The sequence below is a fragment of the Acomys minous genome (genome assembly GCF_964271855.1).
Source record: "Acomys minous genome assembly, chromosome: 13".
Lineage (NCBI taxonomy): Eukaryota > Metazoa > Chordata > Mammalia > Rodentia > Muridae > Acomys > Acomys minous.
In genome coordinates this window covers 112,037,489-112,057,760 of record NC_140495.1, presented here as the reverse complement: position 1 = coordinate 112,057,760, position 20,272 = coordinate 112,037,489, and the positions used below count along the sequence as shown (strand labels likewise).

Sequence of the window (20,272 nt, the reverse complement as noted above, 5' to 3'; positions counted from 1 at the left end):
CACTTCATTACAAAAATAACTTTATTGACTAGATAATAAAAACGTAGAGAAGGAAAAGAAAGCTGTGCTGTTCAGTCCGTTTGTCCTTCTCTAGCTCAGCTCAGCTCGCGTCTTGCCGACTATTTTGGGCATTTTCTTAGCATGGGGATCCTCTAACTCCTTGGCCTTGTAGTAGTGAGGAGCCACTTCCAGAAGCCAGCTGCTCTCTATCTCCAGCACCTGGAAGAGGGAGCAACGTCAACAGCGTTCCTTCCTTCAGATCTAGAGTCCTGAGTCTCTTTCCCCGTTGACTGAGGGCAAGGGAAGGCACTTGGCTGTTTCATGCTAGCAAGGCAGACCCGCCCTGACGTGCTGAAGAGAGCAGGTACGTGAGCCCTGAGAAAAGTCTGGCCCTCAGGACGGGCCTCATGTGTGCTATGAAGACTCACTGAGACACACTCCGTCCTCCTTGTTTGGTCCACATTCTTTTGTTTTTTTTTTTGTTTTGTTTTGTTTTGTTTTTCGAGACAGGGTTTCTCTCTGTGTTAGCCTGGGCTGTCCTGGACTCACTTTGTAGACCAGGCTGGCCTCGAACTCACAGCGATCCACCTGCCTCTGCCTCCCGAGTGCCACATTCAATTTTTAAAAAACTTTTAATAAATAATTTAATCATGGGTGTTGAGTATGGGTGTTTTGCCTGCGCATATGTCTGTATACTACATGTCAGATGCCTTGGGACTGGAGTAACAGGCAGTTGTGAGCTACCGTGTGGTTGCTGGGAATTGAACCTGGGTCCTTTGGAAGAGCAGCAGCCAGTGCTCTTGACTGCTTAGCTGTCTCTGGTTCTGTGTTTACTACTTTTGATTATTTGTACGTGTCTGTGTGAGTGTGTGCACGAGTACAGTGCTTGCACGAGGCAGGAGAGGTGACAGTTCCCTAGAGCTGGAGTGTAGCCCCTCGTAAGCTGCCTACCACGTGCATGCTGGGAACTAAGCCTGGGTCCTCTGCGAACAGTGAGGGCTCTAAGCCACCGAGCCATCTCTCCAGCCCCACATTTTCATTTTGAGAAAGGGTCTCACTATGTTGCCCAGGCAGACCTTGAATGTATGGCCCCTGCCTCACCACCTTCAGTACCAGGGACTACAGACGAGTGCCATCAAAGCTCAGCTTCAAGTATTTACTGAATGAATTAAAATCCTCAGATCTTGGATGACAGTAGCTGGAAAACACTTTCTATTTATTTGGAGTGGTCCCGAGGACACTACTACTGAGATAGGTCCCAAGCATAATTAGATTTGATTTCTGATTACATTTGATCCTCCTTGTTTCTATTCCAGTCCCAGGAACAGGAATTGAGCCTAAGGTGCCAGCACACTGTCCCCTAGGCCCCACTCATCCCCGCAGCAGTCTTACCTGTCTCATGAATTCCTTTGTGGTAAACACAAGCTCATGGTAGAGCAACCAGCGTGGGGGTGGCTGTTCAAAGAGAGAGGAGTTGGGATGAATAAACACTGTCTGCTGCTGCTTCACTGTGCGGTAGCCGCTCCGCGTCAGCCTTGCTGTGTGGTAGAAATAACCCGAGGTGATGGCCTGGGGAGCAGGCAAGAGTCAGGTCAGGCACCTTTGAACCTCAGGCTTCTGGAGAACTAAGGTAAAGAGCCCACACACTGACTGGACTCCCGTCAACACTGCCAGGGAGTGAGCTCAGGCAGTGACTGCTGTGGCCCGGGAAGGAGCTCAGGACACTGATCCAGGGTATGGTGATGTGACTGAAGGAAGTTTGTTGTGTTGAGTTTCCTCATACACCGCCCTGTAGGAAGCTCTTGTGTTTTCTTGTTGTTTTTGAGATAGTTTTCTCTGTGTATCCCTGGCTGTCCTGGAACTCAACTCTGTAAACTAAGCTGGCCTTGAACTCACAGAGATCCACGTGCCTCCCAAGTGTTGGGATTAAGGCATGTGCCACCACTGCCAGGCACAGAGGCTCTTTATTTATTTACTTAATTTAAAGATTTATTTATTTATTATTTACACAGTGTTCTGCCTGCATGTTAGCTTGCACGCCAGTAGAGGGCACCAGGTCTCAGTATAGGGGGTTGTGAGCCACCATGTGGTTGCTGAGAATTGAACTCAGGACCTTTGGAAGAGCAGACAGGGCTCTTAACTACTGAGTCATTTCTCCAGCCCCAGAGGCTCTTTAAACAGAAAGATAAATAGCTCAAAACAGCCAGGTGTGGTGGCGCACGCCTTTAATCCCAGCACTCGGGAGGCAGAGGCAGGCAGATCGCTGTGAGTTCGAGGCCGGCCTGGTCTACAAAGGGAGTCCAGGACAGTCAAGGCTACACAGAGAGACCCTGTCTCGAAAAAAACCAAAAAAAAAAAAAAAAAAAGCTCAAAACAGCTCCATAAGCCCCTGACACTGACTAGATTCACTAGGCTCCTTCCTGCCAGAGTGAGGGTAAATGCTGTGCCCCTACCCTCAGACAAGACAAGCTGCGAGGATTCTTGATGTCTGACCACCTGCTTGGAAGAAACAGAAACCAATGGAGCGACCTAAAAGGCATTTAGATCAGGCCTGAAGGCCACTCTCCAATCTGTTGAGCTGCCTAAAGCTGTGCAACGTGATGCAGGTTCCCAGCTTTTCTTAAAGATCTATTTATGAATGTAGTTATTAGGTATATAGTGCTCTGCTTAACCCTGCAGGCCAGAAGAGGACATTAGATCACATACAGATGGTTGTGAGCCACCACACGGTTGCTGGGAATTGAACTCTGGAAGAGCAGTCAGTGCTCTTATCCACTGAGCCATCTGTCCAGCCCCAAGATTGTTTTTATCTTATGTGCACGCATTGGTGTTGTGCCTGCATGTATGTCTATGTGAGGGTGTCAGATCCCCCAGAACTGGAGTTACAGATGGCCATGTGGCTGCTGGGAATTGAACCTGGGTCCTCTGAGGAACAGCCGGTGGTACTCAACCACTGAGTCATCTCTCCAGGCCCTAGGCTCCCAGCTTCTGTACTGGGGTGGACTTTGGTAGTCCCGTCATTGAGTTGTTTCTGCTTCTCTAAGTAACCCAAACAAAACTCATTGGTTCACCAGGTTAGATTGGGTGGTATTTATTCCCTGGTCTGTTGTGGGCTCCCTGTCTGGGGAGAAAGACCTGTGTAACACATCCCCAGGAAACGTTCTATCATGCAACAAAGTGACTCCTGAAGATTGTACACTGACTTACACATGCACTTATACACATACATGAAAGAAAAAACCAACAGGATACTGGTGAGGGGTAGTACCCACGCCTTTAATCCTGGTAGAAAGGCGGGCGGATCTGAGTTCAAGGTCAGCCTGGTCTACCGAGTGAGCTCCAGCACATCCAGGGCTACTTGGAGAAACCCCGACTTGAAAGAAAAGACAATAGGAAAAAAACCAACATCCACATCCGAACCACTGACCTTGCGCACACGAATGTAGTCCCCTTGGCAGGAGGTCAGGCCGACCTCCACACGCTCCAAGAGCCCCTCCAGCTGCTCCCGCACATCCCGGGCTCGGCGCATGGATCTGAACTGCACAAAGTTTTCATAGCACCACTGGGAAGAGTAGCCACTCTCAGCCCACTGTGAGGATGAAGGGCCTTAAGTACACAGCAGGACCCAAGTGCCCCACAGCCCCCACATCCCTACTCCCCGGTGACCTGTGTGTACACATTTAGCAGAACCAGGTGGTCCCCACCAGGGAGGAAGAAGTTGACACGGGCATTGTCGGCATGGACGACCTTATCCTTAGGCCGGTAGAAGATGGAGTTGTTGACAGACAGCATAGCGGCCACTGTGAGGATCTCTTCTGAGCAGCTGTACCTTGGGCAGAGGGCGAGGTCACAGCAGGCACCAAAGAACAAGTGACACAGGAGATTCTAGCAGAAGAACGCTGATCTTCCTTCTTTTCAAGGTTTATTCACGTGTATAAATGCTTTGCTGCACGTATGTCTACTGCACGTGTGTCTGTCTGTCACATGCCGGTGGGAGTCAGAAGAACTGGCCTTACAGAGGGTTGTGAGCCACCGTGTGAGTGTTTGGAACTGAACTCAGGTCCAGTGCAAGAGCAGTTGGTGCTTTTAAGCACAGAGCCATCTCCCAACCCGGACATCTTTTAGAGGTGGTCCCCTCAGACCATGCAAACGACCTATCTGAAACTGCAGGAGGATCAGGCCCCATCCATGCCCAGCACAGTCAGACGGGACTGCTCCACTCCCACCCACGATCCAGGACTTTATTTCATTAGTCAATCTGCTACAACAACTGCTTGTCCCTGCGTTGTACCTCATCACTTGTGCCCCCTGACATCATGGTCAAGCACAGGACAGTGATTCACAGGCCCTCATGGGCTTCAAAGGGGCAGTAAGACTTCCTTAATAAGATGGACAACAGTAGTGAAGAGGACAGGACAGAGCAGGACCCTCTCTGACAGAAGCTGGCAGGACAGGACAGGACAGGACAGGACAGGACAGGGACTTACTTCTCAGAGGCCAAGATCATTTTAGACAGCATGGGGTCCACAGGCAGCTCTGCCATCTTTCGACCAGACTGAAAAGAAGAAAGGGAAGGAGAGGCCGCTTTCCCTCAGGCTCCTCCATCACCACAGGATTCCCGGCCCCACCACGCCTCTTTCCTTCACGCGGCCCTCACCGTGGTGAGCTGTCCAAGGTGGTTGAGGGCTCCAAGCGCATAAAGCTGCTCCAAAGCCAGTGCCAGGGTCTCATAGGGTGGGGGGTCCAGGAAGTCAAAGTGCACCAGGTCGTGGATCCCTGGGGAAAGGAGTGAGGAGAGGAAGATGACCCTGCCCAGGAGCACCAGTGCGCCGGTGGCCAGTCAGGAGGGCATGGGCCGCCTGGTCACCTAAGCTCTTCAGCAGCAGCACCACGTTGCCCAGGCTTGTCCTCTGGATCTCAGGAACTGTGGTCTCCTCCAGCTCATGCTGATAGGCCCAGGCTGTGTACAGGCGGAAGCACTTCCCCGCGGCCACGCGGCCTGCACGGCCAGCACGCTGATTGGCCGAAGCCTGGAGAGGAAAGACCGGCAAACACATAGTCAAGGAAGGAGGAGCCGTTAATCCCAACACTCAGGAGGCAGAGGCAGGTGGGTCTCTGAGTTCGATCGAGGTTACCCTGGTCTACAAAGCCAGTCCAGGATAGCCAGGACTACACGAGAAACCCTGACTCGAAAAACCAAAAAATAAAACAAAATAAAAATAGTCTGGACCCTTTCCCCCAATGCTCCTTGTGAGTCAAGCCTTCTTGGGGACACTGTCTCTCCACCTCACAGAACGCAGGCTCACCTTGCTGCAGGGTGTGACCGTGAGAGACTCCATGCCTGTGCGAGGGTTGTAGCTCTTCTGTTTGCAGAAGCCTGGGTCCAACACATAAATGATGCCTTCGATGGTGAGCGATGTCTCTGCAATGTTTGTTGCCACAACCACCTATGAGAGGACAGAGTCACCCTGACCTGGCCCAGCCCACCTAGACACCCTGACAAAGCATGGCGCAGTGAGGGAGAGGACAAAGGGAGACAGTGTGGACCGTCAGGAGATGAGGTGAGACACAGCAGGGTGCGGGGGGGGGGGGGGGGCTGGTGGTCAGCAGGGGCGTAATAAAGACGGAAACTGCATTTAGGGTGGTTCCTCAGGAACAGAAGCGGGGACCTCATGTTCCTGCCCTCACCTTCCCACAGCACTCCACAGCACACATCACTCACTTCTGATGATAGCCACACAGCCCTCTCCCCACTCCTATCACCCAGCACTCTAGAACACTCAGAATGATCCTGTTAAAGCGCATTCACCCATCAACCCACACCCAGATCCAACTACAGAATTGGACCTAAGCCCCTGAGCCTGGCTCCCTCCACCTACGGCTTCTCTGGCCACATCTTCACCCTCCCTCACTCCGTGCTGGTTGCTGCCCTCAAGCCTCTCACCCAGGGACCCTCAGGCACGGCCTTCTACTGCTGCTCACCCCAGCTCTCGCCTCAGCAGAGCAGAGACAGCAGCCTGGTCCTCCCTGCGCTCCCCTCTCCTCTACCCTGACTTTATAGAGCACCCGTCTTCCACCACTAGAGAAAGCCTTTCTGCTCTTCTGTCTCAGCCCCGAGTGTGTCCACCTCCCCATGGCGCCCACAGACTCTTCACTGTACTCAACAGAAACTGCCGCAGGGCTGCATGCCCTCTGGCTCCTCACCCGCCCTCATCCTACCCCAGCACGTCCACCTCCCCATGTGTACCGGGCCTCAATGCTGGGGCTTCACATGTACTGGTTGAGCTGTTTGCCACATCTCCAGACCCTCAGTCATGGAGAGGAACTTTAGCAGACCAAGGCTGCTCTGGAAAACATCACACCCAAAGACCCAGGTCTGTGTGATCCAGCTGGAATACAAACACGCCTTGAACCCCAGGGGACAAGCAGATCTGAGCTCAAGGCCAGCCTGGTATAGAGCAAGTCTCAGGTAAAGAAAAGCTTAGGTTCAGGTGTGGTGGCACATGCCTGTAATCCCAGCACTCAGACAGAGGCACACAGGTATCTAAGTGCTGGTCAGTGCTGCTCCGTTAGGTCAGTGAGCTGAGAGGCAGCGCAGCGGAGCTGAGTTTGTGGTAGTTCAGTTCCTGGAATTCAGAGGCCATTTTACCAGGAGAATTCTGTTGTTGTTTTGTTTAAGATTTATTTATTTTATGTATACAGTCCTCTACTGGCATGTAGACCTGCAGGCCAGAAGAGGGCACCAGATCACATTGTAGATGGTTGTGAGCCACCATGTGGTTGCAGGAATCAAACTCAGGACCTCTGGGTGCTGAGCCGTCTCTCCAGCCCCTTACCACGAGAGCTTTACAGAGAGGCTGAAGAGAGAACAAGCCAGACACAGGTAAAGACAGAACGAGCCAGAGAACGCGAAGGAGTAAGATCAGAGCAGATTGCTGCAGTTAGTTTGAGGCCAAGCAGAGCAATTCAGGGGCCAAGAGCAAAGCCAGATTAAACAAATCAGCTGGGAGAGGAGTTTGAGCCAGAACAGCTGAGATGAACCAGCAGCCCAGAGCTCAGAAAGAACAAGAAAGGGTGAGCTTATTCTGCAGTAAGTCTCAGAGGCGGAAACATTCTGGGCCTAGGTTAGAGTGTACGGAGGCTGGAAGGTTCCAGGACTAGGCCTAGGTCAGCGAGAGGCAGTAAGCCTCTGAGACAACAACTGAAACAGGTGAGTAAGTTACTTTTTGTTTGTTTTTTCAAGACAGGGTTTCTTATGTAGCCCTGGCTGTCTTGGACTCTCTTTGCAGACCAGGCTGGCCTTGAACTCACAGCAATCCACCCGCCTCTGCCTCCCAAGTGCTGGGATTACAGGCATGTGTGATCACGCCTGGTGCATGAGCTTAAAGTCCTCAGGCTGTGGACCTGAAGTCTGAATGCTGCGAAAGCCTCACCTGAACCTCTCAAACCCACTGCTCTCAGACTTCAGACACACCTCAGCTTTCTTCTGGGATTTCTGCAGCCATTTTTCTCAAAGGTCCCCTCAAATCTATGTCCTGGCATTCAAAGACTTCCTCTGCACACTGAATATAAAGCTTGCTATCTCTCAGCTAATGCTGATGTCATCTCTCTCCCCAGGAAGGTGAGGGCCTGGCCGCCCTTCAGAGGCATCGAAACAGCCAGGCAGGTGACTTGCAGGGGGCGGCACATGCCTCCTTCAATCCTTGTGTGCGCTGCAGGGGGAAGAGGAAAGGCTTCTCCCACTGACCTTCCGGGCCCCCGGGGGTGTGGGCTGGAAGATGCGGGCCTGCATGTCTGAGGGCAGGTTGGCGTAAATGGGCAGCACCAGGAGCTCCCGGATCTTGGAGCCCAGCCGGCGGCAGCGGTCCTGGAGCATCTCACAGGCAGCCTCGATCTCCTCCTGAGTGTGCGCAGGGCGGCAGGGGTCCTGTCAGTCACGGCCCACACACCTGCCCCACCTGCCCTACAGCACTCCATCCACTGCCCACCACACACACACCTGCCCCAGCCTGCCCTACAGCACTCCATCCACTGCCCACCACGCACACACACCTGCCCCAGCCTGCCCTACAGCACTCCATCCACTGCCCACCATGCACACACCTGCCCCAGCCTGCCCTACAGCACTCCATCCACTGCCCACCACACACACACACCTGCCCCAGCCTGCCCTGCAGCACTCCATCCACTGCCCACCACACACACACACCTGCCCCAGCCTGCCCTACAGCACTCCATCCACTGCCCACCACACACACACACCTGCCCCAGCCTGCCCTACAGCACTCCATCCACTGCCCACCTCGCACACACACCTGCCCCAGCCTGCCCTACAGCACTCCATCCACTGCCCACCATGCACACACCTGCCCCAGCCTGCCCTACAGCACTCCATCCACTGCCCACCATGCACACACCTGCCCCAGCCTGCCCTACAGCACTGCATCCACTGCCCACCATGCACACACCTGCCCCAGCCTGCCCTACAGCACTGCATCCACTGCCCACCATGCACACACACCTGCCCCAGCCTGCCCTACAGCACTCCATCCACTGCCCACCACACACACACCTGCCCCAGCCTGCCCTACAGCACTGCATCCACTGCCCACCACACACACACACCTGCCCCAGCCTGCCCTGCAGCACTCCATCCACTGCCCACCACACACACACACCTGCCCCAGCCTGCCCTACAGCACTCCATCCACTGCCCACCTCGCACACACACCTGCCCCAGCCTGCCCTACAGCACTGCATCCACTGCCCACCACACACACACACCTGCCCCAGCCTGCCCTAAGCACTCCATCCACTGCCCACCTCGCACACACACCTGCCCCAGCCTGCCCTACAGCACTGCATCCACTGCCCACCACACACACACACCTGCCCCAGCCTGCCCTACAGCACTCCATCCACTGCGCACCACACACACACACCTGCCCCAGCCTGCCCTACAGCACTCCATCCACTGCCCACCACACACACACACCTGCCCCAGCCTGCCCTGCAGCACTCCATCCACTGCCCACCACACACACACACCTGCCCCAGCCTGCCCTACAGCACTCCATCCACTGCCCACCATGCACACACACCTGCCCCAGCCTGCCCTACAGCACTCCATCCACTGCCCACCATGCACACACCTGCCCCAGCCTGCCCTACAGCACTCCATCCACTGCGCACCACACACACACACCTGCCCCAGCCTGCCCTACAGCACTCCATCCACTGCCCACCACACACACACACCTGCCCCAGCCTGCCCTGCAGCACTCCATCCACTGCCCACCACACACACACACCTGCCCCAGCCTGCCCTGCAGCACTCCATCCACTGCCCACCACACACACACACCTGCCCCAGCCTGCCCTACAGCACTCCATCCACTGCCCACCATGCACACACCTGCCCCAGCCTGCCCTGCAGCACTCCATCCACTGCCCACCACGCACACACCTGCCCCAGCCTGCCCTACAGCACTGCATCCACTGCCCACCATGCACACACACCTGCCCCAGCCTGCCCTGCAGCACTGCATCCACTGCCCACCACACACACACACCTGCCCCAGCCTGCCCTGCAGCACTCCATCCACTGCCCACCACACACACACACCTGCCCCAGCCTGCCCTACAGCACTGCATCCACTGCCCACCTCGCACACACCTGCCCCAGCCTGCCCTACAGCACTGCATCCACTGCCCACCACGCACACACCTGCCCCAGCCTGCCCTGCAGCACTCCATCCACTGCCCACCACGCACACACCTGCCCCAGCCTGCCCTACAGCACTGCATCCACTGCCCACCACGCACACACCTGCCCCAGCCTGCCCTACAGCACTCCATCCACACCTGCCCCGTCAGGAACACCAGTATATCCCCAGGGGGCTGGGTCACGTGGATCTGCAGCACAGACACCACACAGGCTTCCAGGTAGTCAGCCTCGGGGGCCTGGGGAGAAAGGAGATGCAGGGTCACAGAGGGGCCACCGGCTCAGTCCCTGCTCGGCATACCTTTACCCCACCCCTCTCTGGAGGTCCCAACAGGCCCAGCTCCTCTGGCCCACGCCGATGCCCGTCCTGCCAGGGTACCTTGGTATAGAAGATGTCAACCGGGAACCTGCGTCCAGGGATCCGGAAGACAGGGGCGTCATCAAAGAAGGTGGAAAAACGAGCAGTATCCAGGGTGGCTGACGCAACGAGGACCTTGAGCTCAGGCCGGAACCTGGCAACATCCTTGATCAACCCGAAGAGGATGTCGGTGTGCAGGGTCCGCTCATGGGCTTCGTCCACCATCACCACACTGGGGGGGGGGGGGGAGACACAGGCTGAGCAGCGCAGGACGGAGAGCAGGTGTCTGGATGAAGGGCCCTCAGGGTGGATGGGGTGTGGGGCCGGACGAGAAGTCAAGCATTCCAATTGTGTAATTTCGACAGACTGTGAGCCAGGGCTTGGTCTGTCATCTGTAGCCCAGCCCGGCCTTGGCCAAGCAGAGCAGTCAAGGAGGGTTGGTAAAAGGAGGGTCAGCAACGACAGCGCTGACCACCAACCCTGACGCCTGGGTTTGCTCCCTGGAACCAACATGGTGAAAGGACAGAAGTGACTCCTGCAAGCTGTCTTCTGATCCCTTACTGTGCACCAAGGCACACTCGCACACACACACACACACACACACAGAGGCACACACACATGCGCACACACATGCGCTCGCGCGCACACACACACACACGCACACAGGCACACACACATGCGCTCGCGCGCACACACACACACACGCACACAGGCACACACACATGCGCACACACACATATATGTACACACACGCTATAAGATACAAAAGGGCAGGGAAGTCTAGAAGCAGGATTGGAACAAGTCACATGTCCTGCATCAGTCAGGAGTCAGGAGAGCCTCCCTCAGTGCAGGAAGTGGAAGTAAGACCATGCCTTAAAGGAGACCATGCTCGGCATGGTGGTTCCTGCTTGTAACCTCAGTGTTGAGTCTCACAAGACTGAGGCCACTCGGCTTACATAGTGCACTCCAGGCCAGCCTGTGCTAGGCTAACAAGAACTGGGTTAAGTGAAGAGACAGCCACCGACTGCCGAGTGGGAAGAGACTGAAGGAACAAGACTCTCTGGGGAGCAGGTGACAGAGCAGGTGACGGAGCAGGTGACGGCGGTGAGGGCGGTGAGGGCCTGTGTGTACCTGTAACTTGCAAGGTCAGGCTCGGAGAGGAACTCCCGGAGCAGCATTCCATCCGTCATGTAGCGGAGGACGGTCCGCTCTGACGTGCAGTCCTCAAAGCGGATGCTGTAGCCAACCTGGTCACAACAGTTGGGAGGTAAGGATGACCACCCTGAGTGTGGGGCCAGGCAAGCGATGAGAGCCCCCCTCCATGACTCCCCGGAGGCCTCACCTCATTCCCAAGCTTCACCCCCATTTCCCGGGCCACTCGCGCGGCCACACTCATGGCCGCCACTCTCCTCGGCTGGGTGCAGGCGATCTTCATACCCTTCTTTGTGTAACCCTGAGGGAGAGACGAGAGAGTCAGTGCTCGGCAACACTCACTGTCCTGACCAGGCAAGGCAGGGGAGGCAGAACAGATGAACACGAAAGCCAGGGAAGGGCAGGCCAGAGCAAAAGCAAGAGCCCCGGGGGAGCAGAGCGGCCCTGCAGCCCTCGGTCACTGTCATGGCCCTGCAGCCCTCGGTCACTGTCATGGCCCTGCAGCCCTTGGTCACTGTCATGGCCCTGCAGCCCTTGGTCACTGTCATGGCCCTGCAGCCCTCGGTCACTGTCATGGCCCTGTAGCCCTTGGTCACTGTCATGGCCCTGCAGCCCTTGGTCACTGTCATGGCCCTGCAGCCCTTGGTCAGTGTCATGGCTCTGCTGGGCTTGAACTGACCAGGGACACACCGAGAAGCAATGGGAGACAGGAGGTGAGAAAGCAGGCAAACAAGCAGGGCGTGGTGACGCACGGCTATAATCCCAGCACTCAGGAGGCAGAGGCAGGCGGATTGCTGTGAGTTTGAGGCCAGCGTGGTCTACAAAGTGCGTCCATGACAGCCAAGGCTACACAGAGAGACCCTGGGGGGTGGGGGTGTTGCCATCTTCAGTGTCAAAAGCCTCACGACCTAGTGGGAAGGACTCCTTCAACCATCACTGGCTCAAGGCCTGGGCCCTGAGGGACACGCTGTGGTAACCGACCTCCTCAAAGAGATACTGTGGGATCTGTGTGGTCTTCCCGGAGCCAGTCTCGCCTTCGATGATGAGGACCTGGTGGTTGGCAATGGCGGCCAGGAGCTCCTCTCGGAAGGGGAACACTGGCAGGCTGCGGCGGACGGCCTGGATGGACTCCTTCTGCTGGGCCTGAGCTGATGGGGCTGGAACTGACGATGGCTCCTGAGGAGGGGATGGGGATGTTGAGGTCCCCACCATCTTTACAGGCTCTCACAGCACCCCAAACTCTTCCTCTCACCTCGTCACCCCGGAGCTGAGCAGCACGGACAAACTCGATGGTCTCGTCCTCCTCCAGCACCAGCTGGTACTTGGGCTCCTGCGAGGCAGCATCTCGGGCCCCAAACTTGAGCGATGCAGCACCTAGCCGGGCCTCCTCCCAGCGCCGCTGCTCCTCTCCCGGGGCGCCTGACTCCTCCTCCACGATGTCCACAGCTCGAGCTGGCTACGCAGAGAGGAGCAGTGAGAGCCTGAGGAAGGGTGGCCAGGCCCAGGCCCTGCTCCCCTGCCATTGAGGAGGAGGAAGCAGAGAGGAGGGACCCGCAGCACACCGCTGCCCCGCTCACCTGCCCTCGAGTCTCCTGCGGCATGTGGTAACGGTTGGTGGCCTCCAGCTTCTCCTGCTCGCCAGCCGCGCGGTACTCCCGAGCCAGGTCCCGCACTCGGCGCTTGTACTTGAGCTCTCTGCGCTCGTGGCGGCTCAGCTCCACATCCCCAAATAGGACCTCCTCATCGGCCAGCTCTGCCTCCAGGTCCTCCATCTTTTCTCGCTCACGCTTCGCCAGGTATTCGCGGCGAGACTTCTTACGAAGCTCAGGGACCTGGGTCAGGAAGAGACAGTCAAATCCTCACCTATGCATGCGGACACCCTCGGAAGACACAGGTGTGGGACCTTCCGATGCTGGCTGCTTTACGTTCTCATCATGTGTCAGGGACAGACAGGGAAAGCCATGTTTCACTCTCAAACAATGGCCACAGAGGATCTGTGATTCTCTCCCACAACCCAATCGTTCTTTTCTGGTTGCTGTCAGTCAGGGCCCCTCCTCTAGACACTGCTCGCCCACACACGCTTCACCACACTCCCTCTGCAGCCCTTCCTGCTACGGCCAACACTCCATCCGTCTGCCTCTTTGTCTCCAGACCTTCGTTCTTGAACCCAGGGTCTCACCATGGCTTTCCGGTCTTCCTCAGCCATCTTGAGGCGCTTCTGAGCCTCTTCGTAAGCCTAGAAGAAATCACGCAGAGGGGCCTGAGGCCAAAGATGCCCACATCTAAGACCATCCTCTCAGGATGACAAACCCCTTCACTGCCCCTTCTCAGTGAAGCTCCTCTGTGGGCCTCAGCTGGGCAGTGAGGGCCTCATGCGGGCAGTGAGGGCCTCATGCGGGCAGTGAGGGCCTCAGGCGGGCAGTGAGGGCTCAGGCGGGCAGTGAGGGCCTCAGGCGGGCAGTGAGGGCTCAGGCGGGCAGTGAGGGCCTCAGCTGGGCAGTGAGGGCCTCAGCTGGGCAGTGAGGGCTCAGGCGGGCAGTGAGGGCCTCAGCTGGGCAGTGAGGGCCTCAGCTGGTCAGTGAGGGCTCAGGCGGGCAGTGAGGGCCTCAGGCGGACAGTGAGGGCCTCAGGCGGGCAGTGAGGGCCTCAGCTGGGCAGTGAGGGCCTCAGCTGGGCAGTGAGGGCCTCAGCTGGGCAGTGAGGGCCTCAGCTGGGCAGTGAGGGCCTCAGCTGGGCAGTGAGGGCCTCAGGCGGGCAGTGAGGGCCTCAGGCGGGCAGTGAGGGCCTCAGCTGGACAGTGAGGGCCTCAGCTGGGCAGTGAGGGCCTCAGCTGGGCAGTGAGGGCTCAGGCGGGCAGTGAGGGCCTCAGGCGGGCAGTGAGGGCCTCAGGCGGGCAGTGAGGGCCTCAGGCGGGCAGTGAGGGCCTCAGCTGGGCAGTGAGGGCCTCAGCTGGGCAGTGAGGGCTCAGGCGGGCAGTGAGGGCCTCAGGCGGGCAGTGAGGGCCTCAGGCGGGCAGTGAGGGCCTCAGCTGGGCAGTGAGGGCTCAGGCGGGCAGTGAGGGCCTCAGGCGGGCAGTGAGGGCTCAGGCGGGCAGTGAGGGCCTCAGCTGGGCAGTGAGGGCCTCAGCTGGGCAGTGAGGGCCTCAGCTGGGCAGTGAGGGCTCAGGCGGGCAGTGAGGGCCTCAGGCGGGCAGTGAGGGCCTCAGGCGGGCAGTGAGGGCCTCAGGCGGGCAGTGAGGGCCTCAGCTGGACAGTGAGGGCCTCAGCTGGACAGTGAGGGCCTCAGCTGGGCAGTGAGGGCCTCAGCTGGGCAGTGAGGGCCTCAGCTGGGCAGTGAGGGCTCAGGCGGGCAGTGAGGGCCTCAGCTGGGCAGTGAGGGCCTCAGCTGGGCAGTGAGGGCCTCAGCTGGGCAGTGAGGGCTCAGGCAGGCAGTGAGGGCCTCAGGCGGGCAGTGAGGGCCTCGGGCGGGCAGTGAGAGCCTCAACCACAAAGCCCTAGTTTCCCAGAGACATCTCTGCAACCGGATCCAGATATATCCAGTCCTCTTCCACTCACCTTTTTTTTTTAAGATTTATTTATTTATTAAGTATACAATGTTCTGCCTGCATGTACACTTGCACACTGGAAGGGCACCAGATCTCATCATAGATGGTGTGAGCCACCATGTGGTTGCTGGAAATTAAACTCAAGACCTTTGGAACAGCAACCAGTGCTTTTAACCTCTGAGCCATCTTTCTAGCCCCCTCCTCACCTTCTTGTCTGACCGCTCCAGGACATTCCGGGTCCGGTCCTTGTCCCGTTGCCGAACCCGCTCTGCAAAGGCGTCTCGTTCCTCCAAGTCCTGGAGACGCTCACGCTCCGTCCTCTCCCACTCATCCTCTGAGGCCGACTTCTCCTCCGTGGGTGATTTACTCCCCCTGAATCCAGCCCAGTACATCAAAGAGGGGAATGGAGAGCACTGTCATCCCCACAGCCTACTCACCCCCCTCCCACAGCCCACACCTACTCACACCCCCCTCCCACAGCCGACACCTACTCACACCCCCCTCCCACAGCCGACACCTACTCACACCCCCCTCCCACAGCCGACACCTACTCACCCCTCTCCCACAGCCCACACCTACTCACACCCCCCTCCCACAGCCGACACCTACTCACACCCCTCCCACAGCCCACACCTACTCACCCCCCTCCCACAGCCCACACCTACTCACACCCCCCTCCCACAGCCGACACCTACTCACACCCCCCTCCCACAGCCGACACCTACTCACACCCCCCTCCCACAGCCGACACCTACTCACCCCTCTCCCACAGCCCACACCTACTCACACCCCCCTCCCACAGCCGACACCTACTCACACCCCCTCCCACAGCCCACACCTACTCACACCCCCCTCCCACAGCCGACACCTACTCACCCCTCTCCCACAGCCCACACCTACTCACACCCCCCTCCCACAGCCGACACCTACTCACACCCCTCCCACAGCCCACACCTACTCACCCCCCTCCCACAGCCCACACCTACTCACACCCCCCTCCCACAGCCGACACCTACTCACACCCCCCTCCCACAGCCGACACCTACTCACACCCCCCTCCCACAGCCGACACCTACTCACCCCTCTCCCACAGCCCACACCTACTCACACCCCCCTCCCACAGCCGACACCTACTCACACCCCCTCCCACAGCCCACACCTACTCACACCCCCTCCCACAGCCCACACCTACTCACACCCCCTCCCACAGCCCACACCTACTCACCCCCCTCCCACAGCCCACACCTACTCACCCCCCTCCCACAGCCCACACCTACTCACACCCCCTCCCACAGCCCACACCTACTCACCCCCCTCCCACAGCCCACACCTACTCACACCCCCTCCCACAGCTGACACCTACTCACACCCCCTCCCACAGCTGACACCTACTCACACCCCCCTCCCACAGCCCACACCTACTCACACCCCCTCCCACAGCCCACACCTACTCACACCCCCTCCCACAGCCCACACCTACTCACCCCCCTCCCACAGCCCACACCTACTCACCCCCCTCCCACAGCCCACACCTACTCACACCCCCTCCCACAGCCCACACCTACTCACACCCCCTCCCACAGCTGACACCTACTCACACCCCTCCCACAGCCCACACCTACTCACACCCCCTTCCCACAGCCCACACCTACTCACACCCCCTCCCACAGCTGACACCTACTCACACCCCCTCCCTCCTTCCTTCCACCTTACCCTCTACTCCTCTTCCCTGCCTTAGAAACCTCTTCCTCTTCTTCATCCTCCTCATGGTGTTTCTTCCTGAGGTGTTTCCGTCTTCTCCGCTTCTTCTGCAGGCTGCTCACATCCCTGCCCACCGCCTCCTCACCGCTCTCGCTGTCTTCCAGCAGCTTATAAGATCGGTTCTTCTCCAGCAGGGCTCGGGCCTCTCGCTCAGCTGCCCGAGCTGGCCTTTCTGCCACTGCCTTCCGTGGCACCTGTCATTAGAGAGCAAGCAGGTCTGAGTAGCTCCTGACCTTGGTACCCTCGTCTTCAGCTTTCTCTTCTGAACTTCCTTCTAGGAATCCATTTAGCAAATGAGTATTGAAAACTACCCCGGAAAAAAAAAAGAAAAGAAAAGAAAAAAGAAAACTATCCCTTGGCAGAAGGAAAGAACATCCACAGGATGTCCTCTGACAGTCACACATAGGTGCACAACACACACACACACACCAGAACTTTTTCAATTGTAATGGTTTATTTTTATGTGCATTGCTGTTTTGCCTGTAATGTGTACCGTGTAAGGATGCTGGGTCCCTGGGACTAGAGTTACAGACAGCTGCACGCTGCCACGTGTGTCTTGTTTTAAATGAAAATCCCTGATAGCTCTACTTTACCAGTAAAGACCGAGGAGGCAGATACTGGGGTGAAAACTTGCTAGCTCAGAAAGGCAGAGAAAGCACCCAGCTGACCTTCTACTCAGCTCACATCCAGATGGAAAAGGCCCAAAAGGCTCACAACTAGCTCAGCTGACAGCCCAGGAGGAAAAGGCAAAAACAAACAAAACAAAAAAAAAACAAAAACAACAACAACAACAACAACAAGGTAAAAGGCTTGCTACCTCAAACCTCAAAAAGCCCAAAAAGTAAAAGGCCAAGAAGCTGAAGTGCTAAGGAGCCAAAAGCTGCAAAGCCCCTTTTACTTCCACTGGCTGTCTGTCTTAAACACCCTCAACTCACGCCCCTCCTACTCTTTTTTTTCCCCCTCCTACTCTTTTTTTTCCCCCTCCTACTCTTTAGTCCCCTGCACGCCCTGCTAGGTTTATTTTTCGTATTTACTTATGTGTATAGGTGAAAAGCCGGGCCGGGTGGCGCACACCTGTAACCCCAGCACTCGGGAGGCAGAGGCAGGCGAGGCCAGGACAGCCAGGGCTACACCGAGAGACCCTGTCCCCGAAACCAGAACGAAGCAAAGTACGCAGATCCCTGTCGCCTAACACAGGACCTCGGTAACGGAGGACTAAACGCTCGCAGGGCCGAGGGCGGAGGTGTCTCTGTTCTCCCAGGACTAGGGAGGCTCCATGCAAGGCTCCTGACCACACTCAGGACAGGAGACGAGCGTTCGTGGGGCGGGGGTCGCCCCCCCGGCGCACGCACCTTGCTCCAGAGCCTCAGCGCGAAGTCGCCCGCCGGCCCGCCGAGGTCCAGGGTGTCCGTGTCCCGCAGGCGCTGCACAAACTCCTCGCCCGAGGCGCAGCGCTGCGCCGTGCCGATGAGGAACTGCGCGAGGTGCCGCTCGCTCAGCCCCAGCACCGAGTGCAGCTCCTCCTGCACCCAGCGCTCCAGCTCCGCCTGCGCCGCCATGGCGACGCGAAACGGCGGGAACCGCGCCCGGGGCCCGGCCGGGAGAGGAGACTCCCGAGCAACCGGGTGGGTAGCCTCAAACTGTCTTCCGGGACCGCGAACCCGGAAGGAGTCGCGTTCTTCCGGCGAGGGCTGGACGGTGGCAGGACGGGGTCAAATCGCGCAGCCTCTTTCCTGCCGCTTCGCGGGCTGGGCGTCGGTGCACAGCTTTGCCTGCGCTCTCTGTCGCCCCCTAACGGTCGCGCGCGGGTGCTGCGCTCTGACAATACAAGCCGTCGGTTCCCAGGTAGCTCAGGATAAAAGGAGTACAAATGAGGGTTAGGGAAACAAGACACATAATGAGAGATGGCTCAGGGAACTCGAGTTCGATTCTCCCCGCACCCACGTTCCTCACAACCAACCACTAGTAACTCCAGCTCCAGGGGCATCCACCCCCCGTGGCCTCCTCTGACACCCGCACTCATGCGCATATACTCAGATACACATATTTTAAAATATTTAAAAAAAAATATATATATAGGCGGTGGTGGCGCACGCCTTTAATCCCAGCGCTCGGGAGGCAGAGGCAGGTGGATGGCTGTGAGTTCGAGGCCAGCCTGGTCTACAAAGTGAGTCCAGGACAGCCAAGGATACACAGAGAAACCTTGTCTCACCACCCCCCCCCAAAAAAAATTAAAAATTAAAAATGTAGGGGCTGGAGAGATGGCTTGGCGTGTAAGAGCATTGGTGCTCTTCCAGAGGACTTGGGTTCAATTCCAGCACCCACATAGCAGCTCACAACTGTCTGTTAACTCCAGTTCCAGGGAGTTTCACCTCTAATACCCTCACACAGACATACACGCAGGCGAAACACCAATGCGCATGAAATTAAAAAACAAACACATTTTTTTAAAAAAATACAAAATTTAGCCGGGCGTGGTGGCGCATGCCTTTAATCCCAGCACTCGGGAGGCAGAGGCGGGCGGATCACTGTGAGTTCGAGGCCAGCCTGGTCGACAAAGTGAGTCCAGGACAGCCAAGGCTACAGAGAGACCCTGTCTCGAAAAACCAAAAAAAAAAAAAAAAAAAAAAAAAAAAAAAAAAAAATTTAAAGGCACGTAAGATATGTACGGTAGAGAGCCGGGCGTGGTGGCGCACGCCTTTAATCCCAGCACTCGGGAGGCAGAGGCAGGCGGATCGCTGTGAGTTCAAGGCCAGCCTGGTCTACAAAGTGAGTCCAGGACGGCCAAGGCTACACAGAGAGACCCTGTCTCGAAAAACAAACAAACAAACAAAAAGATATGTACGGTGGGTGGGAATTTGGATGTTCTGATATTTTAATTTTTATTTATTTATTTAATGTGCACCTGTGTTTGCCTGCATGAGTTTATCTGCACTGTGTGCGTGTGCAAAAGTCCTTTTAGGTCAGAGAGATCGTGTCTCTCTAGTCCCGGATACTTATAGGTGGTTGTGAGCTGCCTGATGTGGGTGTTGGGAACCAAGCTCAATTCGTCCAAAACAGCAAGTGTTCTTTTTTTTTTTTTTCTTTATTCACTTATTTATTCATCGCTGAGAACAGAAGCTGCCGTGGTGGACAGCCTCAGAGCATGTTCTTAACCATCAAATCATCTCTCCAGCCCTCTTTCTATTTTTCTATTCACATGTATAAATGTTTCACTTGCAAGAATGTATACACTCAGGATCTGGAAGGAGCCCTGGGTCTCCTGAAACTGGTTACAAGGTGGCTCTGAGCCGCCACGTGAGCACTAGGAGTTGGAATCAAGTCCTCAGCAGGAGCAGCCAGTGGTCTTAATTGCCTTCTTCCCCCCACACCGCCCTAAAAACAGGGTCTTATGTAGCATTAGCCTTGTAGGGCTATGTAGGTAAAGATGGCCTGGAAGTCTTGGTCCTCCTGTTGCTGGGTGCAGGCATTATAGAGATGAAACATTGTACTTGGCTGAAACATGTAACTTATATACAAATAAAAACCTTGTATACTAATTATATACAAAAGAAGGAAAGGCAGCAGGTTAGCAGTTACCTGCTGTTAATGATTCAGGAAGTGTCCCAGAGAGCACAGCTGCCGCTAGTCTCAGCAGTGAGGCTGCCTGACCAGGGGTACGCTTGAGTTCTGGATAATTGATGGTCCTTGCTTTCTTTTACACTTTTCACAGATGCAGATTTTTAAAAGACTG

At 56.6% G+C, this 20,272-nt stretch overlaps 1 protein-coding gene across 2 annotated transcripts; it reads right to left on the bottom strand.

The window, feature by feature from the left end:
* Positions 1 to 3: 3 nt before the first annotated feature.
* DHX16 (DEAH-box helicase 16) lies at positions 4 to 18,232 on the bottom strand. 2 transcript variants are annotated; one of them, XM_084753810.1, is made up of 20 exons: positions 17,892 to 18,232; positions 16,492 to 16,733; positions 14,985 to 15,150; positions 13,414 to 13,470; positions 12,812 to 13,066; positions 12,487 to 12,690; positions 12,216 to 12,410; positions 11,425 to 11,535; positions 11,214 to 11,329; positions 10,104 to 10,314; positions 9,865 to 9,963; positions 7,748 to 7,900; positions 5,307 to 5,447; positions 4,868 to 5,030; positions 4,658 to 4,776; positions 4,488 to 4,555; positions 3,667 to 3,829; positions 3,428 to 3,589; positions 1,393 to 1,455; positions 4 to 219 (listed from the first exon to the last, which is right to left on the bottom strand). In XM_084753810.1, the coding sequence occupies exons 1-20, from the start codon at positions 18,096 to 18,098 to the stop codon at positions 91 to 93; spliced, it is 3,024 nt and encodes a 1,007-aa protein (XP_084609936.1). In that variant the 5' UTR covers positions 18,099 to 18,232; the 3' UTR covers positions 4 to 90. The 2 variants fall into 2 exon arrangements, with proteins under 2 accessions (XP_084609936.1, XP_084609935.1); XM_084753809.1 differs by having other exon boundaries at positions 1,393 to 1,569; positions 17,892 to 18,231.
* Positions 18,233 to 20,272: the final 2,040 nt, after the last annotated feature.